A 26,756-nucleotide genomic window follows, 5' to 3' on the forward strand; every position below is an offset into this window, starting at 1 on the left:
TTTAGATTGTATTAAATCTTACTTTGTTATTGAAGAATTCTTATGTCGTATTTATTTTATTTTATTACGGATATAGACTACTGCATTTTAAAAGGATAATACAACAAGAATTTAGACAATGGATATAGTTAATATTACGATGTCCATTTATTCATGTAATTATATGTTATTGTGAGCCTAGCCAGACAAACAAATGTGTTTACAGGTCGGAAGCCAACTACCGGGCTTGTATTTGGTGATAACGTTAAGATGGCTGATGTATCGACGTAATGTCCTGACCACACGTACCCTAACCTTAACAGGCACGCCAAAAGTGTATACAGACACATTTAGTGTTTCCTTCCACCTGGCAGCTATACGTCATGGACTTAACACAGTTTTATACGGAGAATACTTTTTTGGAAATCCCGTTTACTTACTTGTACCTTTATATCTATGATAACGGTAGTGAAAACACACGTGTTAAAACGCAGACCTGATATAGACAAATTTAAGCGATACCTTGAATAATTCAATACTCTTACGGCAACAGGTTTTAATGAAATGGTTTAATATTTAAAGAAAAAATCTCGATGTTGTCGAAAAAGAGTTTAAAAAGGTTTGTTTGCCAACTCAACTAGCACAGACTGCGAATAAAAATCTGATTATTCGACAAAAAGACACAAACCAAGGCACACACACAAAAAGTCAAACACACTGACGCTACATGTTATCAGTATTACAATGTAATTTTAATATTGCAATCCTGACGATGCAACTGATACAAGTAAACATCAAACGGAAGTTTAAAACTTCCTCTACTACGTGCTGGAAAGCTCTACCAAACTTTCACTCCGGTAGAATTGCATGATAATATTTATTAAAAGGGTACGTCGTCTATCGTTAAGAGCGGACTAATCACATCGTCTGTATTATGTTCAAAGTTGTATTAACAGTATTTTATATTTTCGATTGCTTTAATTACAAGCTGATAGCAATAGGTTGGTCAAACTACACCAGCACATGGAACCATTGTTTATACCGTTGTGCACGTTAACAAAGATTCAAGGTCATTTAAAACAGTGTTTGGTGGTGAGTGGTACATTAAGCAAGCCTACATCCTTGTCCCCTGACAGTACGGTTCCTTCCAGCAAAAGTTAAAAGAACCTAAGTATTTATCATACAAAATGGCGAGCTTGTCAATGTGTTCAATGCGTGGTTCAAGTTGCACTTCAATGCTAGTTATTAAAGATGAGTTCATGTAAAGTCGCATTTTGCAATAATTATCTTTTCGCATTATTAAGCATAAGACATTAAACTTTGTATATAGCCTCGCTGTTGTTTGTTTGTTTGTCTGTTTAAGTGTTTGTGTCAACAGAACATATTAGGTCACATAAAGAGTGCGTCTGTAGATGATGGTTATTCCTACATACCACTTTTAAGTTTTATCTTATTGATATGTCAGAGGTTGGACACGGTGGCAAGACACTCTACCATTATTGCGATACTGTAACAGATTAATATTTCAATGGGAATATCGCCGAAAAAGGATTAGGTATTGTGTAAGAAAAATAGCTTAAGACAGTAGACCTAAACATAACGTCAGGGGTAGCAAACCTTTTTCTTTAGTTTCAGAGGAAGAGCACAATAAACCCTCTCTCGATTTTACAAGCATCTCTAAACCTGGTGGTGAAAACTTTGTTAGCAAATGTAAACAAAGAGTAAATGCCCCTCGGATAAAGTTTATGTTATAATTGGATCAGTGATTATTTTTAGTCTTTTTTTCCCGCATCCCTCTTAACAGACTTGGCGTTTTATTAGACGTACTTAAATATTGTCCTTGGCAATGTATTATTCTGTATAAATACAGATGTCAAGTTGTTTTATAACTACGTCACATATTTCCCATCAATATAAACAAACTGGAACTGTTGAATCATTGCAGAGTAGATTTCTCAGGACATTGTTCTTACAAATGTAGTATTGTTCAATTTCATACAATAATGAACTATTCAATTCTTTCTTGTATCAATACATCTATTAAATTTTGTATCTTCTCTAAGTAGTATATAGTTGTTAAATATATTCAACGATGATGGTACGTCATTAAAATTAATTCTTTAAGATATGACAACAAAATATACTTACCATGTCAAATATCTGAGTCATAGTTAGGCCCATTCCCACTACAACTGGTTTGCTAGCGTTTCGAACAGGCCGGACAGACTTTTCATATCCCATTAGGAGGTAATACATAAGTCGCTGTTCGTCCGGTACTGACTGATTCCGTATATTGTGATTCATTTTCTGTCTATCATCCGAAGAATGAACTACGTAAGTGACATTGTAGAAAGCACTCTCGGGAATTCCCTGTAGGTCCGGTAGCACGTCATATCCTGTTAAGAGGAAACAATATGTGTTATCGTTGAATACAGTTTAAAGTTATTTATGCAAAAAAAAAGGGGGAAAAAAATGCAAATATTTGCAAATCCTTGAATTCAAATATTTTGTAATATCAATACCCCGTTATTTATGAATACATGAAAACATGCAAATCAAATTCCCCCTAAAGCTCTAGTTATGAACGTGCAACGCTCAATGTGTGCACAAGCGGGTTTAGAAGATTGCTAAAACCTAAATGTTTTGGGTGTTGGAATGTCTACATTCTACATTACTACAACAATTAGTTTGCGTGTCATGAGATAGTATTGGTTTCTCGATGCAACAATGGTGACCTTTCAACATTTTCACTATACGTGGGAATTGTAAGTAACGCCTCTCTCAAAGTACTATATAGATTGATATATTGTCAATCCAATCTTACGCTCTCCTTCATAACCTATATATTGCAGACATTTAAACTCTATCAGCAACACAGTTTAGCGTGTCCATTATCCCTGTTATGACGAAGCCCCTATTGCACTCTGTATATCGTAACTCAATTACTTCTGAATTGGTCTACTTTGATCAATTTATGATAATATGAATTTTGATTTGTTGCATGATCTTTCAATTGTTTGCGTCTTTAGACAAACTATCCCGTATTTTAAACACTAAAAATTCACGATATATTTTTATATATGTACAATGTAGATATATAACGATATTGAATAACAATAAAATATATTGACACTATCATTATTATTGCTGTATGGGGATATGCTGATTTTATTTGTATATATACGCTATCGAGATGTAATAAAGAGCAGCCCCAGACGCTATACACAGGGGAACATAACGGGGGTGTCATCGCTATCGGTAGATCAGGAACATGTCTATTAGAGCTAGTGTAATCCAGCATTCATCAATATGTCAAGTACAGCATTTATAGACTGATATTAAGGTCTGAACCATGTATTACACTTCAGAAATAAATGGATGTGGCTGCTACCGAAATACTAGTGCCATGCTGGTACGGGCTTGATACTTTGTATGACAACAGCCGACATCCCATGCCGACAACCACGGCTTAGCGGAAATACGTGCAAAGGTAATTTAGAAGGGAAATTCCATTCTCAATACAAAATACCAAGTGCATTTCCTACATGGAAATTGACTGTGCTGATTTAGATTTTGCGAAATTCATTAAAAAGTTCTGCATGTCCTACATAAAAGCTTTGAGTGGTTATTTTTCAATTACAGCTATTAGATAGGGATGCACTTTCTTTTTCCTGTACTTAATGTGCTGTAACAATACCGCATCATCTCAGTTGATTGATATCAACTGTCGAGCATTTCGCTATAAAATATGTGTTCATATCATGAAGCGTTCTTAAAATATCCCTGCACGATAGGCCGGGCCGTTCCTCTACTAACCTACTGCAGTAACAGGCCTCAATTCAGGTGACGTGTCAGAAACAGAAAGTGCACTGTTTGACGTTTTTGGCAGTCCTGTACCATTTCTTGGTATATTAGCTAACTATACATCAACCGAACTTCATAACATATCATTCAATGTAAAGGAGATGTAAATCTATTCCTTCAAACGGATTTCGACATTTAAATCTTATCAGGTCACGGTCTAAGCTCCCAAAAGCAAACAATATTATAGTGTCAGCAAAACCAGAACTCGAACTCCTATTCGATACAACTAGGGGACAATTTGAGAAACCATTTACATGGATATCTTTGAAAGAGTACAAGCAGAATAAGACCATCTGTTCCGCAAACGTACGCGTCTTATACTTAATCGGCGACAACCGCCATATAAACCTAGGTCAAACGCAAGTATTGTCACGTCATCACACCGCAACTAGGGTAGTGACAACAAGACCACAAGATACACTAACAAAAATATCAACCCTTATATAACCCAAAGAAATAGCATATAAGATCATGACGACGACCATAAAACGTGTACATAGTCTTAATCAACCTGAATCTTTGAAAACCCTATGTTGTCAATGTGTCCGTCAGCAGTCGATACACGTATCTATACCGGAGGTCATGCTATAAAGAGCGAACTCTTGAATACCGAATAAACAAATACATATAAACATAGGTTGGGCAAACGGTGTGTTCACGATCGGAAAGAAGAAATCGTCTTGCTTATGAAGATAATTCGAGAGTACCAATTCAAAATTAATATAGCTATTGGATGTAATACTCCACAATACGTTTCGCGTTGATTAATAAAATGTTGTATTGACCAGTTAGTACATGTACTTAATGCGTGTCGACACATAATGATTGATCACGGTATTATCACTAATTTCGAAATGGAGATGCTCAAATCTTATAATGATATGATGGCGTGAAATAGTTCTGTACGTCGGTGTTGTGTTGTTGTTCTTTGGGTAGATATATAATATTTTATTTGGTTTGACAAGCAGTATGCTTGTTTGATATGAAATGAGGTGTTCTGTTACTTGTGATGGATTTTGTTATGTTTGTGTGAATCATAGCGTTTTGTTTGTGTGATTATTTGTGTTTGAGTCATTGTGTTTCGTTCGAGAATCATTGTGCTTTGTTTAACTATCACTGTCGACTAGGCATAGTGTATGTATGTAACGCCAACACATAACGTATATAATCTAACTGGTGAATATAGTCTGGCAAGATTGACTAATGAATCATCAAGCAACACGGGGAATGTATATCAATCAATGTATAAAATACTCACTTCTTTTTTTAAGAATAAGAACAGTTAAGTATAGTATACATGTGGCAAGTCCTGAAAAATTATATCGAAAATGAAAATAATACAATCTATCATATTACGGTGCATATTCAAATATCATGTTAAACCAGATAGTCAAACTAACTCCTGATATGTTAGTCATATATTTCTTCTAAACTTCCCCTTCTAAAACAATATTCCTTCTTGTCATACAACACACCGCGTTGTAAAACAACATCCCTCCTTATTATAACATTTCTGCTTGTTTAACAACTTTATTCCTTGTTAAACAACATTCCTCTTTCTTAAACAAATAACCTTCCTGCTCGTTAAAAAACACTCTCGCGTATAATCTACATTTCTTCTGCTTAAACATCAATCCTGTTTGTTTGAATACATTCCTTCTTATTAAATAAAATTCAGTTTTGCTAAACTACATTCCTCTCTCTCTTAAACAACATTCCTCCTTGTTTAACGACACCCTCCTTATAAAAATATACCCCTTCCTTGGTAAACAACATTCATTCTTGTTCAGCATTCCTTTCTCTAAAGCACTTAAGCACCTTATCTCCTCGTTAAGAAACATTCCTGTTTATCAAATAACATTCCTCCTTTTTAAACCATATCAACACTATTTTTCCTACTAAATAGCATGTAAGGTTTGAAATACATCTTTTTGTGCATTAATAAGAGTATGCAACACAGTTTTCTTCAAACGTATTCCATGATGCGCGCTATCGCCTCTCGGAAAATGTGTTTGAACAGAACTGTGTTGCATACCTTCATTTGAATATTTAAAAGTGTATAACTTAAATTTTGTTAAATTTCTTTGCAATACTGGAATCAACAACACCAATGATGCAACAATTCAAGGATATTAGATTATTAAATCATATTGTCGCTTTATAAATTATGGCTTTGTTTGAGTATTTGACAAATACGACGTTCTTGAAAGTGTGTTTCCTAATTAAATGTTTAATCGATCAGTTCAATTTATATTCGAAGTGGTTTTGATGAAAAATTACTGGGATCATTTCTAAATACCATGGCTGAATACAATGGCTAAAAACCGTATAGTCGAGATACGAAGACACGAATCATACCGGTAGTAAATGTTCCTTATCTGATCAGGTGTTCAAAATCAAGCTGTTACCTTTCTTTACAGTCTGCCTGACTAATTACGGTAACCCTGACAGGCAGTTGGCAGTGAGTTTGCGTTGTGGTATCATTGAATGCTTTGCAAAACCCTATCACGTATCTAACGTCTGTGCATTCTGAGCAGAGACAAGCCATGGCATGTACATGTAATGGTGTAAGAACGAAAAATGAAAAATGAAAATCGAAATCGAAATTTTCAAATCTTTACAAATCACAGAAGATTGATGTCAGTTGACAGTTTCATCTCGGTATGCGAGAGTAACATGGAACCGTTATTGTAAATACATGCGCTTCTGTGGGTGTCAGTGAATCTCATTAGCGGAGCAATATACAGCGCTTACAAGGACACTTGTCTGGCTTCATGTTCAGTATTGCTTTTCTCACCGGCGGGTTTCTCTCGTCACCCTTTAATCACAGACATTACAGTGTAACGGAATATTCCGTATACCTAACAAGTGGTGGCTGAAGCCATCCTTAAGACTATCACGCCCGGCACCAGCTGTGGTATAGGTATAACAGGAGAAATCTAAACCATTTTCAACAAAAGTGCTATTGACGATCATTTATCATTTTTTGAAAGGTTAAGTGCTCTCATGGAGTTTTTAAGACTTCAGATTTAGCCGAGAATCCCATACTTTGATTGAGTATTAAGTAGGTTACCAACCGAGCTTAACGTGTTTTTTTACAGAAAAAAGTAATTCACAAAAGTTCGAAAATGTAGATTTCAATTTGTATACATTGATAATATTTATGATAAAATCAAGATATTTCAATGCATTCTGGAAAAAAAAACAGTTCTATATCGGCATAAACTATTCTACTTCAACAATGCATTCCGCACAAATCAGTTCCAGTAGGTAAGGCACATTTAGGCGCCACGATGCACTCCCTGCAATTCTGTTCTTTTTCATGGGGATGTGCCTATTATCGCCTATTATCGCGATTTCTCGCGATGATAATCAACCATTAATTTGAATTTATACAAGCACATTCAAGCAGTATTTGTTCATTTTGCGACTTAAAATACAAACAAATACTCCTACTACATTGTAAAAAGCTTCAGTTTAAAGAGATACAATTAATTGTACAGTAGTTAACGCCTCCAATTTTACTGTACACAAAGGACACATTGCTGATTATATAACAAAGGTTTCTGCCAAAGCAAAATTGTCGGAATACGATGAACTTGGGGATCACTAGAAATGTCGATGATACGCAAGCGTCCAATATGTATTCACTTTACCTTTATGTGCTCACTTAACCACTTTTTAATAATGTACTTCGATACAGACATACAAATGTCAAAGATACACGGAATTGTCAGATATGCTATGTAGGAAATNCCCCCCTTCCCCCGTCCCTTCTTCAACCCTTTGGAAATACAAACACAATGTCACTTTGTAGAAGACAGGGCGGACATTGAATCCTTGCAGATATCAATGTGTAGATTATGCAGTGAAGTTAAAACGAAACTTTTCATTTTAGTAAATTAACGTTTGGATACGTTTCTTTTTTTCCCTGTAATTGACTTTTACTGTGATTTAATTCTGAAAGATATTTGAGTGAAAATAAAGTAATTCTATTAGATAGGGATGCACTTTCTTTTTCCTGTAATAAATGTGCTGTAACAATACCGCATCATCTCAGTTGTCAAGAATTATACCTGGTTCGATATTATCTATGATTGAGGATTTCAATGGATTAAGTATACTGTTAAACGGACAAAAAGGATGGCATTGCCTGATTCATATGGCATTGCATAACAATGTTCATAAACTTCATTTATTTTACAAAACATTATATAAACAAGTTATTACAATTTATATAAATCACTCCTGCTGGCCCGGATGTTAACGCGATGGGGTCTTAATGTGAGAGGAATTTGAGAATCGAACCCCGGCCGCCTTGGTGACAAACGAATGTGATATCCATTGCGCCACCCATATACATGTACATGTAGATATGATATAAAATCACCAAGAATATCTTCCAAAAGGCAATGTTTTCTCCATATAGTATAAGAAAGGAAACAGAAGAAATGGATTTCTTCGTGAAGTCCAACACTGGAAGGAATTGCGAAAATAGGAGGAAAATCAGACGAAGAAGCATTAAAAATACAAATGAAGTTCTTCCTCAAAGTATATCAGTTAACCGTTATGTTGTAATAAGAAATATAACCATACATGTATATGTGACATTTCAAATTTCGTATATATGATCGTTATATGATAGTTTCGCGTTGGCCCTATCACCACCGTGGCTAATGTAGTTATGTTTACGAATTATACCCTAGGGACTATTTAGTCCGTAGATATATCTGGTGATTGTAGGTTGTAAAAAACCGATTTGGGGATTCGTTAATGCTTTGTATAGTCGAGATTCCTACACACATTGGTGCTAATGGTCCATCAATATAATTGCCTTGTAAAATACACAGCAACTGGAACAGTTATAAGAAATTGGTCATTTTAACGTTGAAGGCTCTGTCTGGCGTAAATATGTTTTTGTGCCTCGGCGATTTTATTATGCATGGTTAATGAGTATTAATTTTGGGGTATCCAGTTTCATCGAAATGCAAATACACATTCAGCACCGAGAGTAATAGCTTTATACATTGGCTCCCGAGTCGGACATTTAAGAATATCGCCATCGTAAAATGTGTGGCGAACTCAATGGAAACAACTGGCATCACAAATGTAGACAAAGGTTAAGCGATAACTGATTAGATGAACTACATATTGACACAAACGATCGTGTTACATATCATATACCACAAACCTATGCATAGCAAGATTTTTATTTATACGGATATACAATATGTGTTTTGAGGAAAAAAACATATAAATTGTTACAAAAAAAAAGTTCAAATTTGTAAATTTCAGTTTAAATGAAGCTAACAAAGCGTTTGGGACGGAGTCAGGCTTGTTATTAGATATAAATAGATTCGTCATGTCGATCAATGGCTGCACCTAATGTCTAATAAACTAGGATAAGAAGATATATGGAGACGTCCTACCATTTGTCACTCGGTATTAAAAGCATCACCATGTTTGGTTAAATATTGAAGAGACAGCTTATTTAATCTTAAATGCACCGTACCATTTCTGTAGATGTTATCAGCGTAAAGAAAACAGATGTTTCACCATTATTTCTCATTTGCCCAAAAATATCGACCAAACACTGCTTGTTATTGAAATATCCGGTAAGGATAATGTATATTTGCAGGCATACGGCTACAAAATGTACATGTCTCATTTATCAATGGCAAACTGCAATTTTGTGTATTTTTTTTTTGTGTAATGTTGAAGAATTGATATTGCTATCTGCTCTGAAGAAAAACGCAACATGAACCAAGAAACGAAACGACTTGGCCTTCAATACACATTAAGGTTGCTACTGACTGTCAACATAAAATATGGTCACTCCTTACATTCAGCATCAAGTGAGTCTACTACTGACCACAAACGTGAAAAAAAAGATACCACTGACCATCAACAGAAGGTAATGCTGCTACGGACAATCGACAGAAAGCAAGACTTCTAGTGAACGCCAACAGAAAGGAAGCCTACTGCTGATAGCCAATATAACTTTAAAATGCTATTACCCGCCATCATGTGTGAAGTGTGAAGACACGACTGAAAGTCAGCAGAACACAGGGCTATTACACACTATTATTTTTAAATGTGTTATCATAATGAATAAAACATTTGGCACTCTAGTTTTGACTAATAGATTCTTCTAATACCTTTTGGGTAAGGTATAACAATCTCAACGCAAGACGTAAGGATACTTAATGTTTAGCTAGAGGCTCTGAAAATGGCAAGACATTTAAATTGTTCTGTTGTTACTTCCAAAGATAATTTTTCTTCCATACCAAATAAAGGTGTTTATTGTCAGAAACAAAAGCGTTGATTGGATTTTTTTTCCAATAAAACCAATTAATCATCTTCCGTAATAAACTAATGCGGACGTGACGTCATAAAATTGTTTTCACATGGAAATCCATTCGTCTTTATCCTAGGGTAAGATAGACAAATAATTTTCTGATCAGATGTGAAGAGTTATTTTTCTCCCATCCTTCACAGGCGTGTCTCCCGTTTTAGCCGGGAAAGATCAGCTTATCATCCCTAGGGGGAGATAGACTCGTTCCGATTCATACCCCACATGTGTCTGCAGAGCCTCGGGTTAGACAACCAACTAAAATCCCCATCGGCTTGAAGATTTCTCTGTCACATCCTCAAGGTAGGGGAAGATTCTATTAGTCTTATATGGGACAGGTGCAGCATCCATAAAAGTAGGGGCAAGCGTCAATTCAAGTATAAAACTTTAAAATTATGGTGGCAATCGGAAGACAAATTATACTTTTTGAATCATTTTAGGAATTCAGCAATTACTGTGTATGTTTCGTGTGCTTTTCATATGCCCAGCAGTCCACGGGTATATACTATATTTTACAGTGATAAAATACTATTAAATTATATCTGGTTCACATACTTTAAAAGCACCACCAACTTCCCATTTCAGTCACACCTCATCATGCATTTCCGCTCAGTAAATGAATTGCTTACGCATTAGTTGAAAGTTTGATAAAAAATGGTTCATGGTTTAGGTAATTTCTCTTTTCTTTTTTCTTGAATATCATTATTTAATATTAGTGACAGACAATGACAGTGAAAGTGTGTTCGCAAGACAGTTTCTCTTTATATATTTATACATTGTGTGTCGTACAAACCAGACCAGAGGTCTGCTACACAGAGTTTCTGTCGAGGAAGTAAACTGACTGTAATTCTATATAATAGCTAGTTTAGGTGAAAATAGCCGACATAATTGCAGGAATTAGTGACTACTTTTACTTTTAAGGGAAGGTCATTGGACACACACTGTGGGGCTCCTGAACCAGTTTAATTTTTTTTTTATACGAATTTGATTATACATAGTTCATGTAGGGAGAGAGTGATGCATAATGCTGTGTGTAAATGTCTTTATTTACATTGTATATAAGAATATAGATATAACTGAAGGTTTTAGGACGTATATCATCTGTAACTTTTTCCTCTATTAAGTCATTCAGATTTTAAAAGAGATACGACTGTGATAGCAACGCTTCCCTTCTATGACCTCACGATATATTGAAGCGAGTTGGAGCCTCTTTTAAGAAACACCAAGGCCATATCCAATGGAGGTTGCTCTCAGTAGGTATATAAAGAACCTGGAACAATGTGCCCTCATTATAGAACTCCATTAACGCTTTTTACACGAGTAAAACTGACAAATAGCAAGTCATTAAGGCCTTCAGCGGCACAAAGATCCAGGCTCTATGATTACCAACTAGGTCACCACTTCCGGTATATTAAACATAAAAGATCTATGATTGAATGTGGAGATTAAAATGTCACTTTCTGCACTTTCATGAATATGATCAATGTAGATCGTAAGCACAAATACTGGCGTAGTTTTGGGTCATTCCTAGAATATTTGTTATTTGAAGGACGCTGACTGGCGAGAATGTTTATATTTGCTGACAGCATTGCCCATATGAAAAGTAAAAGAAACCGATTTTATCGCAACGAAACTATTAGGTATCAAAGAGCTTTATTCACGGTTTAACTCTATTCGATGACATACAGACAGGCGCCGTCTGTCTATGATTACCGGCATGTGACGGCTACTGACCCGTGAGGTGTAAAAAGTACAGATAACAACATCAGGATGACATCATTAGTTTATTCTAGCAGAATAAGAGGATGCCATCAATCTCGATGTGATGTGAACCACTGTGTAAGTGTGTATTTAGTCTATCCTCTGGTGTTAAAATGCAGTAGTGATGAACATGTAGCACGCATCACACTGTCGATAACGTGTATATTTTGTACTAATCGATCATATTATTAAAGAAACCATTTGATTATATCAAACGCTGTAATTATCGATTTTGATTCACAGTACGTTTTGCACGTATATGATCAGCAGCTTGTTTATCTCTCCTAAATATTTCAAATGCAAATAATTAAGATTTCTTGAAAACATCTCAACATGTATTGTACTTGTATACTACACATGCGTGTACATTTATACATTGTGTTCCTCGATTAATTGTAAAATGACGTTGCATTTTAATCGAAAAAGCATTTTTCGTACTTTCCCGTATTAAAAAAAAACAAGTGTCTGTTCAAAATCGGACTTGTTCCCTACATCTAGCTGCTTCTTCTTTAAACATCATAATCAATTAATCTACTGATATTAATATAAACATCTGAAAATTTGCAATCAGATGATGCTGCAAACATTTTGCGAATAACATTGGCTCTTCTTTTGTCGATTGCATTTTACAATAGTTTTTTAATAATTCTTCAGGAACAAATCATGTGACCCTTGGCATGACAAGGCAACAACAGAAACGGAGGAAACATTAACAGACATCATGTGTTGTGCACATAAATATCACGATAAGGAATCTGTATCTGCATGCTGACTGCTGGAGAAAGACAGGTGCTCTTTGAAGATGAATTGCTGATATGAACAACGAAGTTTGTTCAACATTTAAATTAGCGTTTTATAGACAGTTAGTATGAATACGTAGCAATGGACAAGTTTAAACTACAGACAACTGGTAGCTAGAGACTAATGGCGTAAGTATACAGGTGTACGATAGGCAGACGATATGATTAAACAAAATATAGTTATACACATTTGGTACAAACTATAGGCCAGGTGGTAGTTACCATATTTATACTTGTGGTATTCGTGTCCAAAAGATGTCTGTTGCCAGGTGGCAGACAGGTGTTATTTTAAGGCATGTAGTAGCTATAACATTATAAACAGAAGGTTGATGAACGCACGTACCTGTTAAAGCTGTACACATATTAACAAGTTTTGTATAAAATGAACAGTGAAAGATAGAAACAGTCACATATGAAGTCGCTTTCATGCATAAGGACAAGTACAAGTAACTTAAAGCTGTAAATACAGACAAGATGGAAACAATAGCCAAGTTGGAGTGCGAGATCAGTTCTCAAAAAATTGTATACAGATGACTTTGATGACACATTCTGACCGAACCGCGGATTCGAAAAGGTCAAAGTTGCGGTTTGCTAACTGCCACAGCACATTATCGTTCTCGTCAGGTAGACAGTGGTGCCATTCCATGTAAAAGCATCAAACGTAGCTGTTCTAGTGATGTAATATGTTTAAGACATGTGGAAATGGCCAGAGCAACTTTACCATTATGATCTAAATTGATTACTTAGATATCAGGCGGCTTATATGTTTTAACATAAGAGTCATGCTATTGTTATTTGCTTAAACTCAACCCAGCGTCAATATACTGAATACTGATTAATATTATATGGTTTTGTCTCATAATAATTCTCTACTCAGTATGAATATATATGAATATATTTATACACACGACGTTGGTTTAAAAAATATAAACCAACGCACATTATAATGTATGTATACACAAGATGTAGAAATCTAAAAAAAATAACGACATCGACGGGTGAACGAAATGGAATTCGAACACGAAGTCGATGAATATAGAGCAGAATATGCTCATGGAAAAAGAACAAGGAAAATGAAAAGTTTTTTCATCGACGACATCTGCCAAAAATGTTTATTTCTAATCAAATTAATGTGACGTCTTTATATTGAGAACCGGGAAAAGGAAACAAAACAACCAGGTACACGTATGACCATTATCAACAACAACGACCTTCATATCTCACATAGTGAGAGCATATGATTATTTCCGATATGATTATGATGGCGACCGTAAAACTAGTCTGTACTCTTCTTTAACCTGCATCTTTTGAAACACTGTTTTATGAATTTTTCCTGTCAGCATTTGGCATCTATCGAGGATGGCATGATATTTGGGACAAGCTCTTGAATATGGCTAGGGTTTGATAGATATGGAAATATTATATATTGTACGTGTATTGCTCTCGTATGGAGAAAGCGTGGACCCGGGAAGTGTTATGTTTGGGAAGAACAATCTTCGACAAATTAAACTCCCTCTGCTAATTTGCATATATCACAACCTGTATTTTAACTATAGAGAAGACAACATTAAACTATAAAACAAAAGCAAGATGACTGATTTGATGTCGGGCATACGTTTTGCTGGTAGTGAAACTCCAAGCACATTGTACCAAAAACGTCGATACCAAAATATCATCGATACGGATTGTTTTCAAGGTTTCTATGCCACACGATATAAAATATCAAAGTGGAAGACTCCATGTAATATTTACCGGCATGCAATGTTAAATAAATAGCAGGAGCTTGGTCTGAATTCAAAGGATTTTTTCGGTGGGAATTGCTGGCATCGGCAACTTTTGCCGCTTCGATTTCATACAATAAAGTCTGAATTATCAAACATGTAGAGATTTATGCAAGAAGTGGCAAGTCATTTTAACACTGCGAATTAAAGTGATTAAAAGTCGGGTTACTTGATTGATTGATTTAAAATATTATATATTCGTTTAATCTAACAAATTGAGTATGTTTAAATCAATCAATCAAGTAACCCGGCTTTTTATCATTTTAATTCTCAGTGAAAACAGATTGAATGTCGACAACAAACGATTTAACGACATCTTCTCCGGTAATGTCGACATTATTTTAAAAATATGCCGCCAAACGTACCTGTACTCCGTGAGTCGATGGCAGAAATATGCCACCATAGCTGAAACCATTAGAAATTATGTGATATTAAAACATCATCGATACGCAAAACGTATCTGTGAACGAAGTAAAGCTTACATGTAATTGGGGTAGTCATGCTACAGTATAAATGCGTCATTCATCCTGCATTATTTTCTGTGTCGTTTAGCTAACATTAAAAATACATTTCATCCATAATTGATATAATAGTGCTGTACTTTTTACTGATGTGTCATTTTTTTTTTTACACTTTCGCAGTATTAGAACGTCAGAACTGTTTTGTCCTGATTTGTCATTTTTTGATTACTGGAATCTGCAAAAAACGTCGATTTCAAAAGCGCAACTGATTTCCGCTAGCGGCGATGCGCCCCGACGACAAAACATAGCGAAAGGTATCCACGACATTTTCACACGCACATTACGAACAATACGTTTCTATAAAAAGCTGTGAGCACAGATTGACTTGATCTGTTAAAGCTTATTAACGTTACAACATCATGTGCGTAATTTGTCCACGACATGGCAATATTTTAGAAAGTACGGTCTCGGAAATATTTTCTTTAGTTCAAACACGGAAGCAGTCCTCTATTGCCTAATCCGTTTTCCTTTCCAGGAATTCTAATTATTTTGAAGTTTTGTCACATGCTGTAGAGTCGAACATAGTGTTAAAATTGGTCCCACCTACAATGAAATCTCCGATTACCATTTTGGTATTATTATTGTCCCAAATAAGGAAAATTTGGAGCCGTTTTAAAGTCTTAATTTACACTAGTTAGATTCAAATCTGTAGGGTACCATCAAATAACGCTAGCTGGTAATAATTGGTCCTCAATTATGTCCACTTAAGGCAGTGTTAATCCTGTAAATACCAAAGTGTTAAAGGACTGTAAAGGCCACACAATTCTACAATATCAATCAGTGACTCTAATATAGAACTAGAGTTAGAGCGAATCTCCATGCTTTATACCATTGCGTGACGATTGCTAAAGAAAGGAAGTTGGAAAATATTAATATACAAATATAATGTTAGCTGAGCTTTGCTGTGAATTAATACATGTCTGGGAATATAAATAGCAGAATCAATATCGTCAGTCTTACACCTGTTTCTGTATGTCAGGCATCTAGGTCACGTAAAGTCTGGGATATTTTAGCATTCAACACGAACTCGAATATCCTTCTTACTAATAGAATTTAACCCAACGAACAGGGTTTTGATAGCGTTTACCTAATGGGGCAAATTCATTTTTGCTATCAGAGGGATGTATATACATAGACTTGAAGAAAAAGAAAGATGAGTTTATTCTTATACGTAACAGAAATAATGTATAAAAAATCATCAGAAATCAGATGGATATACATACGGCTATCACAAAATGTATTATATATACGTACATTGTAATACTTACTATCACAACATGTGGGTGCACAGGTGTAAAAATTAATTATATATCTGTAGATCACAATGAATCAAATAGAACTTTGTTCTTAAAACGGTATATATAGATTGAGGAATACAATCGTCTAAGTATTCATAATTAAGTTTGCTTCTGAATTATGCATCTTCTCCTTAGCGCGAATATATCAAACTTAACATGATCGTGAATATCTAAATACATCGACCATTGTTCTTACACCTCCCGAACACCTGGCCTTTTTGTCTTTGGGCTTTTATTTCCTTTTGGTCTCCGACCGAATTGTTCCGTTCCTTTGTTAATATTACGCACAGTTTGATCGATTCTGAGTCTCAATTTCGGTTTTGTTGGCAATTCGGTATTCTCTAACTGCCTTTTTTTCATTATGTCCTAAAACATTCAACATCATTCGGAACGCATTCGGATCGCATTCGGAACACGTTCGGAACAAAGCTGCTTCTGTTTTTTTTATATTCCCATAAGACATGCTTCTATGCATTACAGCCTTAAGACGTAGACAAGGGCATTTCAAACTAAGCATGAAATTGACAGAGATGATTAATGCCGCATCACATACGCCACCTAGTGTTGATTTTATCAGATGATTGCATTCAACGACTCTATGTACACATACCACCGGCAGTCGTGAACAAACATCGCCATTTGTGCAACCACTCTGCATATACGATTATGGATGATTAAATATAGCGAGACATCCGGACAACTTCAGCGCCACAAATATTGTCAAGTGACGGCCGATATGTAATACTCTATAGGAGTCAGGAATAACGAAAAAAAACTCCAAAATATGACTAAAACATCAGCAACTGGAATAAAATGTACCCAAATCAGATCAGCCATTTCAGATATTTGATTTAATTTTTTCATATGTTTTTTTATTATATGATTTGTTTGAAGTGACCCTCTTTGGGGAAATTATTGAAAAAAAATGGTCAATCGGAAACAGATTGTACTTGAAAAATTGTGTTTTATGTTTTTTTATCAAAGTATAAACGAGGAGAGGTAGAATGTGGTGAAGTGATAAGGCTGGTATGAGTTGGTAAAATGAATCCGCCTCAGACTTGTGTGACAGTCTACACATGGTGTGACATGTCTTTAGGTAATGGGCGACAGTCTCGGGAAGTTTGATCGACTTATGTCTGATTCCTTGATGGCGTCGGAAGGTATTCCCTCCACGACTAAAGAGCACAAATGATACATTTGGACAGTTTATGTGAGTGTTTATCTAAAACCATTATTCTTTTTAAATCTCTCATTATTTGTACGACCGCAACCAACAAAACGTCCATGCAGGGTCCATTTGGATACGAACAGCCATTTGTGTAAGGTCATGTGCCCTTTTGAATAGTGACTTTGGTGATATATCACACAAAATAAAGTTGTTTTTGACAGACTTGAATGTCTGTATAGGCTTACCATTGTACATTATTCCTGTTGTTGATAGATATAGGGTTCAATCTCATTTATACCATTTCAACATGGAAGAAAATAAACACTGAAGTCATATTGATCGTGTGTGTTGTCAACATTCTGCATTATATTGTATCACTCACTGATGAAGCACTGCTTGACTCAGAGAATAATAAATATGACATGAGAGTGAACGCTGTAGCAGTCATAATATGCTTTACATGTATACGACAGTTACCACATGCAGTGTCGAACCTTGAACTAAAATTGTTTATAAACCGTCGTTTGCATATTACAAATACACGTACTTCAGGCCTGATAGAACAACTTTATAGAAATTACTAGTCAACGGCCATTGGTACTTCTGTAGAAGCTGTGCTGGTCTGGATAGCGACTACAGTGTCACTATGACAGAATTATGGCTTGTGTATTTCATGCCTCGGATATACAATTTGGCCTTACTGGTTCTGATATATGAACGTCACAAGCAGCATTTGATGGGGGCCATGAACCCTGTATATGACGTGGTATTTATCTGCAGTCATCTTGCTAGATGGTCGCCCGCACAAAAGGCAGAGTCATCGGACGACTTCAATAGGCTCCATATCGACAAAGCAATAAAACTCTATGTTTATGATCCCGACTAAATCCTTTACCATAATATCAGAAGAAGTCCACAATTGTTCAGCGTCAAATAGAGGAGAACAACAACTTTGAAAAAAACACTGTTCATTTTTTGTCATGAAAGTTCCCTTTCCTCCTCCATCACCACCTTCTCCCCTCTCCCCCTACCTTGCAACCTCCCCTTACTCCCTCTATCGCTATCTCTCCTTACTCCATTTGCCCGCCTTCTCGCCACCTCCCCTTATCCGCTCGATTTATATCTCCCTTGACCCCTCCCTTCCTTACCTACAACAAAATAGTCATTAGCAAAACAATATACATGTGGACAAAATTACTATTGCACACGTTAACTGGTAAAAAAATTAACTTGAAATGATGGAGTCTCTTGACACGTGATCATAAACTTGAATGACACAAAAACGCATTGTTCCATTAAATGCCGTTTAAAGTGTGATTCACATGTGTTTGACATAAAACGCTTTAATGAAAGTTGTATAGGGGCTCTTAAATAGGTTCATTTAACAAGCGTTTGTCTGTATTAAACATATTGATTTTAAAAGCATGTAAGCCCGGCATGGCACAGTAGGATAAGTACATGTCTATCATGAAAGTGGAGGATTATATGTTGAAAATTTAAATATTAATCTTAATATAAGTTTCCTATTGTTTTCATTTAGAATTATAGCTGTTATCTTAATGACTCTGTACTTATTATGATGAAGATTTAACCGAGGAATTGTCTTCGACAAAGATGTACGATATATAATCTCGACGAGGGATTTCTAAACAAGACGTCCTAAACATTGTTTGCGAATAAATGATATATATGAATGCTTATGTTATGTCATATCAATCAATATCAAGAATATAAATGGCATTCTTCTTCATCAGTTTATCATCGTCACAATTTTTATTAAGATTAATATCATCTAAGACATCTTACCCTATTTTGAGCGTAGGACAAAGAGACGTTCTCCCGAGGGGGGCATTGTAGACTTATTAACAGTTAATGCTATAAGTGGTGGAGAATTTATATTAAATCGTTTTCCTAAGATGGTAAAATGTTTACATGAAAATGAATACTGTAAAATTATAAATTTTCGCTGGACATTAAATTTCGTTTATTTCGTGGATTTTAACAAAAATCCATGAAATTAAATCCCCACGAAAACATAAATTTGGTATGATATAGATAGGGGAAAAACAGGAATCAGCGAAATATAATGTCCTTGAAACAGGCTAGTATATGAAAACCACATGTTTTAAACCCACGAAAATAAATGATTCTACAGTAATTTATTTTACTTCACGTTCTACTCTCCTCGAAAACTAAATGAAAACATTTATTAGCCAAACGGAATTATCCAAAGTAGGCTATGTTTAAAGCAATGGTGCGTTTGGATTTAAAACCTAATAAAAGTAAAGGAGTATATAAGCACATGAAACATGCTTTGACTAATGAGTCAACGAACTATTATAAATGTACAACTACTTCTACGATAAAATCATACGAGTTGTACGCCCTAGCTTATTATAGGGATCCATATTGTATTTTAACATCATTTGAATAAGTAGAATTTATTTAGATCATATCTTAGAAATACTTGTAAGAATAGGTTTTCATACTCGTAAACACATTAATCTTTTGAGTTTTAAAAGAAATGTGTTGGCAAGCGTTTTTTATGTGATATACATTCTGAATTCAGTTTTGCAATGTAGTTAATTCGCCTAAATGACGATTTAAATTGTGAAAATGTCATTTAACTAACCGAACAGCAGATTGGTGCAGCAAAAACTATCACCTATCAGAATTTGCTTTAATATTAGCACAAAAAATATCATTTTCTAAAGAATTTGGAAAAAAAGTCTAAATAACAATGTACATATCTCATTTAGTCATGTTCGCTCCACATTGTATATTTATAAAATATATAAACAGAAATACCGTAAAACATGGATGCAGTGATAAAGCTAAAAATTTAAGAGTATCATCTCGACGTTTATGAGTTCTTCTGGTGAACGTAGCCTCCTTATAATCCCCCCTGCTATGAGCACTTCACATGTAAATTAAAAACAATAAAAAGGCGATTGCATGATCTCGTAGTACTGTGTGGCATGTAGTATCTAGTCATTATATGGCACTAGGCACTTCAAAGCTTTACTATCTTATCACATGGTAGACGAATGTTTTATTAGTTTCTTATCAGCCTGCATTATTGTAAAAACGATGAATGTTTCTTGAAGATAGCTTTGGGAGCATAGAACACTTAGTACGATTGGCCAATAGCAAGCTGAGTTACAAATTGTTGAGATATCTTTTATGGTTAATACATAGAATATTAATAAGTATTTGAAAGATAATTATTTGTGTTCTACTCATTTAACCATTATCATTGAGTGTACACGTTTGCGCTTTATGTATTGTCGTTTATGACTGCCCGGGCACCAAATATAAAATAAGATGATATGATGATATATGAAGATTTAATAGAACTCAAATATGAAGTTACACCTAGATTATGATTTTTTTTTTGATTTTTTTGATTTTTTTTGTGTGCTATACGTCCTATTAACAGCACTGATTATTTAAGGACTTGACAAGTTTTGGTGGTGGAGGAAAGCCGGAATGACCGGAAAAAATTAACCGACCTGCGCCGACTGGCCCACGTAGGCATCGAACCTGCGACCAAGTGATGGACTAGTGTTCGTAGACTGTCAGACTACGATCAACAGCCTCCTACACCACTGATTCTAAGAATATTACAGAAATTGAAAGAGAAAAAAATATGGGCGTTTCTAGACCCAGTGTAAATTAACAGATGATATAGACGAGACATTAACTGAATGTATACCATCATTAGTCTAACGTTTCATTCACAATACATTTAATATGCAGCTTGGTTTATTTGGGATGTTTAACATATCTAGTATCCATGTTTGAATTCAAATAGTTAATGCCATATAATGCATATTTATTCAGTTATTATTACAATTGTATGACTACAGGTCTCAATCGTGCATAATGTTCATAAATGCAAGAAAGTGACATTGTTCATCTGAAAATAACCCGTAAGAGGAACATAGTCAGGTATTAGTCCTAATTGATGTGATGTGACATTGATATCATTCCTCATAATGTTGAATAGTAAAAAAAACCGAATGCTACATCATTATGTTATTGAATCAAAAACACTCATATTAGATATAAAATGGACACAACAAAAAATGTGAAGATATCCTTCAAAAAAAGACAACACGTCATCCGAAACGTCTCTCTAAACACCTCTACAACGTAATGTGAACCAAGTGTATAGAAACAGGCAGTGGGTCCGGCATCACATTTGGCGCCTGTTTTGATGTCTACCATCAGATTCGGTAAAGTTTTTAGTGTAACACTTTAGACTTAATGATCTGAGACGAAATGACTAAAGTTTATGAAGCAGTTTAACACCAAGCAAATTATCAAACGTGTTAATAGCCATTCTCTACTCAAACTAAACGGCGAGAAATTAATGACACGCTGAGGTAGCCTAACCGAATGCATCACTATTTAAATATAGGATTAACATTTAATATAGGAATCAATTAACCGAAATGATATCAATTTCATTGTGACTCAAGCGTGCTGTAAATTGTAGTAATTGCCATAGAAAGATTAACCACTGCTCTTGTGTGTGGCATCATCAAAGCGGTAAATGATATTGCAGTTTTCATTTCTAAATCGACAGCTCATTTTCACAAACAACCGCAGTGGAAACATAAATAGATGAAAAAATCAGAATATTTTAGGTTGTATTCACGCCCCAATACTCTTTATGCTCTCTGTGGTCTCATACAGAGTGCAGACGTGTTCACGGAGCTCTTCGCCTCTTATCTTTTCTCCTTATTTCAGATGATAAAATGAAAATAGATGAAATTGAAGATGACATCCCGACGGTGTCTCTCCTACTGCTCATTCATTTCAAAAAGTCAAATTTCATATACACCTTTATAACACAGATCGAGATTAGAACAGGCGATCATTTATCAAAGTCTTCCCCATGATAAACACAATTTACATAATCATTTTAAAACTTTCAGAAGTCCGATGCTGTTGAACACACATCTGCAAGCACATCGAGGTTCAAAAGCTGACTAGTGCTCTAGACCCCACGGCCATACTTTTTGTATATATTGAAAAATATGAAATATTGCAGCAAGTATATATTCCGTCTTTGCGTATTGCAGAGTTATCTTCTCGGAGCAGGTATTGATTGTTACGTCATTGATGACGTTACTCTCACAAACAAATGACGTAACAATCAATACCTGCTAACAAGAGAGGATAACTCTGCAATACGCAAAGACGGAATACTGTATATTATATTGTTGCCTAGAAAATACGATACAAAATAAATCAGTATTTTGTATATTAGCAGTTAACAATTTTGCGCTTTGCATCTTTAAACCATTTTTGACGTTGAGATGTCTGCGTTGACAATATTGTTATGATTTATAGTTCAATATGTGTTACTATTTCCGCCTGCAATCAAATCATCATGTTGTTCGAGTAAAGGGAAAACAGAAATTCTCTCACCGCCAATTTTTTTTTCTATATTATGAGTTAGTTAAAAATACATTTACGTTGTATGAGCTTTGTAAGACATCATATAGGTCTAGTTTTGTTTTAAGTATGCATGGACGCACGAGATGTATTCATAGATGTCATCTTGGTAAAGTACGTATCGAATTGTCTGATCACCTCACAAGCGTTAAGTATATTTGGGACAAAGCACCGACGCGAGCATGACATGATAATTGAAAGGTTCGTAAAGAGCCCAAGAAGGCAGAGCGATATCACTGATATCTTACCAGTAAGCAGGTGATACCTGATCACACCGGGTGTCACGATCCATATTAAAGGCGTAAAATGTACTCAAGTAAAAATCAATCATTTCCAAGAGGGAGAGCTGCCAAATTATTGGTATCGTTTCGGTCCAATGTGGAGGTAATGTGTGATATGTAAATGCACATGCTTGTTATACATTCGAATATCAAAAACGCCATGGTTTGCTGTAACTTTATCTTAAAAACCTTACAACAAAGGAAAGTGCGTGCATCTCTGTTATATATTTTACTTTCACAACAGGAATGATAATTCACATTTGTCATGAATTCTTTCTAAAAGCCAAACAAATTCCAAATGAGGTAACCGTGAAATGAAAACAATATTATAACGTCAACATTCTTGAACAAAACGAAACCCCAAGTTCAACTAAAAACAAATATTGAGGACCTAAACAAGTAAATGTAACGACATCATGAACTCTTTCAAAATAGCAAACAAACAAAATCCCATAGAAATGATGTCATGGTAGCGAGCATAACAATTATCCAGCGTATCGTTAAATTTCTCATACGAAAACCCTGGCTGTTGGATGTATCGATCAACAAGACCAGTATACATTATTCCAGAGGAAAAACATGATGGGATGGAACACGCTGTATAGTAGCAAATCAATTATTAACTGTACAATTTATAGGCATAAGAGACCGGTATTTTACCACTGAAGAAAGAACATTTATTATAAATTATGATAGTAGAATTAAGGAAACAATATAAATTGTTACCTTACCAAGAAACCTGCTACATATAGATGCCCGGATTTTAATTTTAACTTATAGTTAAAATTCAATTGATCCTAATGACGTTGTCTCCAGATACGTGCCCCTTTCTATCATCTTCAAAGCGATTTTTTGAAACATGGTAATGTCGCGTGTATAGTGATTTATCTATCTTGGTTTTTGTCAATAAGATGTTGTATGTTAATAAATAGTACATTTAATAATCAAGGACGGTACATGTGTTGCTGAGAAAGCACATCACGTGGCCAGGGTTAATTTCAGAACAAAACTAACAAGGCGACCAATGGGATTTTCTTCGCCAGATACCTTTACTCTTATACATTGTATGAAGTGGAACGTAACACACGTGAAATGTATTGTAAATACTGGTGACATCTGGTATATAACAACAACGTATGACTTCAATTTTAAATACAAAATTGACAACATGAAAAACCATAAATGATTCGACGAATCTATATAAAATATTCCCAGACATAAACATTAACAAACATTACATAAAAAGCAAGGCAATACAATAAAATGTTACTTGCAATCACCTTGATATGATCTTTGTATGTTGTCTTTCATATTCTGTTCAAGAATATTTGATCATTCAAAATGTATGTGTTTTCTTATAATATATTCTACCAGTACGATCACGGCAAGTGTTACTGTAGCGGAACAGTGTTGAAAAACCGCGGACATTGCCCACTTTGCATTACATCAGAAATAGAAATAATCTTTATTCCAGATGTTGGAATGAAAACCATATCGGCTTGCTGAGTAAATTATTAAACAAACGCTGAACAGAGAGAGACTTTGTACAGCAGAATGAAAGCTGTTTATACATAGAACCCCACAGAGAGACAATATTTTACCAATTTCAAAGATACTAATCATAAAATTAATGCATTTCTCTTATCGAGTTAAATGTCCTGTCAATGAACTTGCGTATTTCTGTTCAATTATCTATAATAGTAAGAGCAGGTTTAGCTAGTACACGTGCTTTCTCGCGAACCCTGTGTAACACACGTGTACAAGACCACTGCAGGTCCCTCATTAAATTAGGTCTTATAACAACGATGGAGTATCATCATTTATATCATACGATAACGAATATGTTTTCAATCACTGAACAATAGATATGCGGGCACTTCCTCCATGCCACATTTTTTTTTGCCGACTATTTTTTTTTTTTTTTTCACAATCGATAACTTCGCTAGTAATTACTGAAAACCCTAGCTGTTTTATTGATTTAAACTTCACTTTAAAGTAACATTAACTTGTCTTGTACGAGTGAGTATAAATAATAACAAAAACAATTTTAACCACAATAAATGTAAGTTCACTGAAATGGTAATACCAAGGAAATACATATTTAAAGCAGACATAATTTAATGAACTTACCAGCTAAAGAATATTCCGCGAAATAGGTGAGAATCGCCAGTAGAATCAATGTGATTGAAACTTCGCCCATAGTAGAAATTGTAGAGACATGTCACCGGGAATTCGTAGCGGACATCTCCTTCACTTTAGAGCCTAGGCCGGACGTTTGCTTCATACCTACAAATCAATCAGCCTATGGAATAATCGTAGACATATATGAACATATAAATACCGCTCAGTGCCTCTTGGTAGGCTGGAGCTTGCACGGATGTATGGTGTTAGCACTATACAGTCAGCGACACTGTATACCCCTTCCGTTCGACAGTGCTGTTCATTTGTACATGTCCTCCTTCAGGGAGACACACTTGGCCGCAACAATCACTCCCAGTAATAATCTGTTAAATAAAACTGGGGTAATCACTATAATATGTCTTGTTATACACAGTTTATATGTCCGCTGTGCTATCAAGTGGCGATGGTTATAAGCAAATTAGATCGTGGTACATGGTACTAGCCGGGAATCGATCGGTAAAAATCCCACTCATTGGAAACACTGATCCCATTCACAAGTAACACTACAGCTAGCCCATGATTGAATATGAAAAACCTTATGGACTTAAAATCCATTTGTACTCGTTTTAATTAGCGCACGGGCGAAGACCGATCAAGAACAATAGATCCTCAACCATTGTGTTTCCTGCGGTGAGATTCATTTGCCATGTTTCCTGAACATACAACGTTGTTCCATTCATACATAATGTACAGTTTCTAATCTGACCTGTGCAGATAGAAAATAGGACGAAGGTGCAAATCCATTATACAGTGTTAACATATATCTATATAGTTCGAAGTAAAGCCGAAACATTCCAAATTCAATGTTCATCGGGAAAGTTCTCAACTATCCGCGGGGCAAGTACCAATAGCATTAAACATGCACTTCATCTCCTGGCGAATGTGTGCAAAACGTGAAAAGTGCCCATTGTTAAGTTTAGTCACATTCTAGAGTCCGGCGTTAGATTTCCCTAGACATCAGACGTCGTTAGGGTCCGTTAACGAAACGGGTTGTTTTTGTTCCCTAGGTTCACTGACTATATCACCCTATGGTATAGCACACCAGTCGACGAACGGAAGGAGTCATTGGCGTGTCAAGACACCATCTATTATTCTCAAGGTCAACCGAACTTTGTTAAATCCTTTAAAAGACGAATCCAATCCTAGAAACTGTATCGAATTTCCCAATCTTGTAGTCATGTAGTGTTCAATAATCTGGTAATTTCACGTTGATGTCATCGTCGCTCTTGGTTGAATTGCAAAGTCTCTCAAATAATACTTCATTTTAAGCTGAAAATAGAACATCTACATTCAATAATTTTAAC

General features: G+C 35.3%; 1 protein-coding gene across 1 annotated transcript in view; it reads right to left on the minus strand.

Moving 5' to 3' along the window:
* The window catches only part of LOC110447236 (neuronal acetylcholine receptor subunit alpha-10-like), a 57,757-nt gene extending 32,226 nt beyond the window's left edge, over positions 1 to 25,531 (minus strand). Inside the window, exons 1-2 of the mRNA XM_021492786.1 lie at positions 25,402 to 25,531; positions 2,128 to 2,375 (exon numbers count right to left, since the gene is read on the minus strand). Coding sequence (XP_021348461.1) covers positions 2,128 to 2,375; positions 25,402 to 25,471 — 318 coding nt within the window. The 5' untranslated portion in view covers positions 25,472 to 25,531. The remainder of the gene's footprint in view (positions 1 to 2,127; positions 2,376 to 25,401) is intronic.
* Positions 25,532 to 26,756: the final 1,225 nt, after the last annotated feature.

Source organism: Mizuhopecten yessoensis, unplaced genomic scaffold (genome assembly GCF_002113885.1).
Source record: "Mizuhopecten yessoensis strain PY_sf001 unplaced genomic scaffold, ASM211388v2 scaffold3235, whole genome shotgun sequence".
In the NCBI taxonomy this organism is placed as follows: Eukaryota; Metazoa; Mollusca; class Bivalvia; order Pectinida; family Pectinidae; genus Mizuhopecten; species Mizuhopecten yessoensis.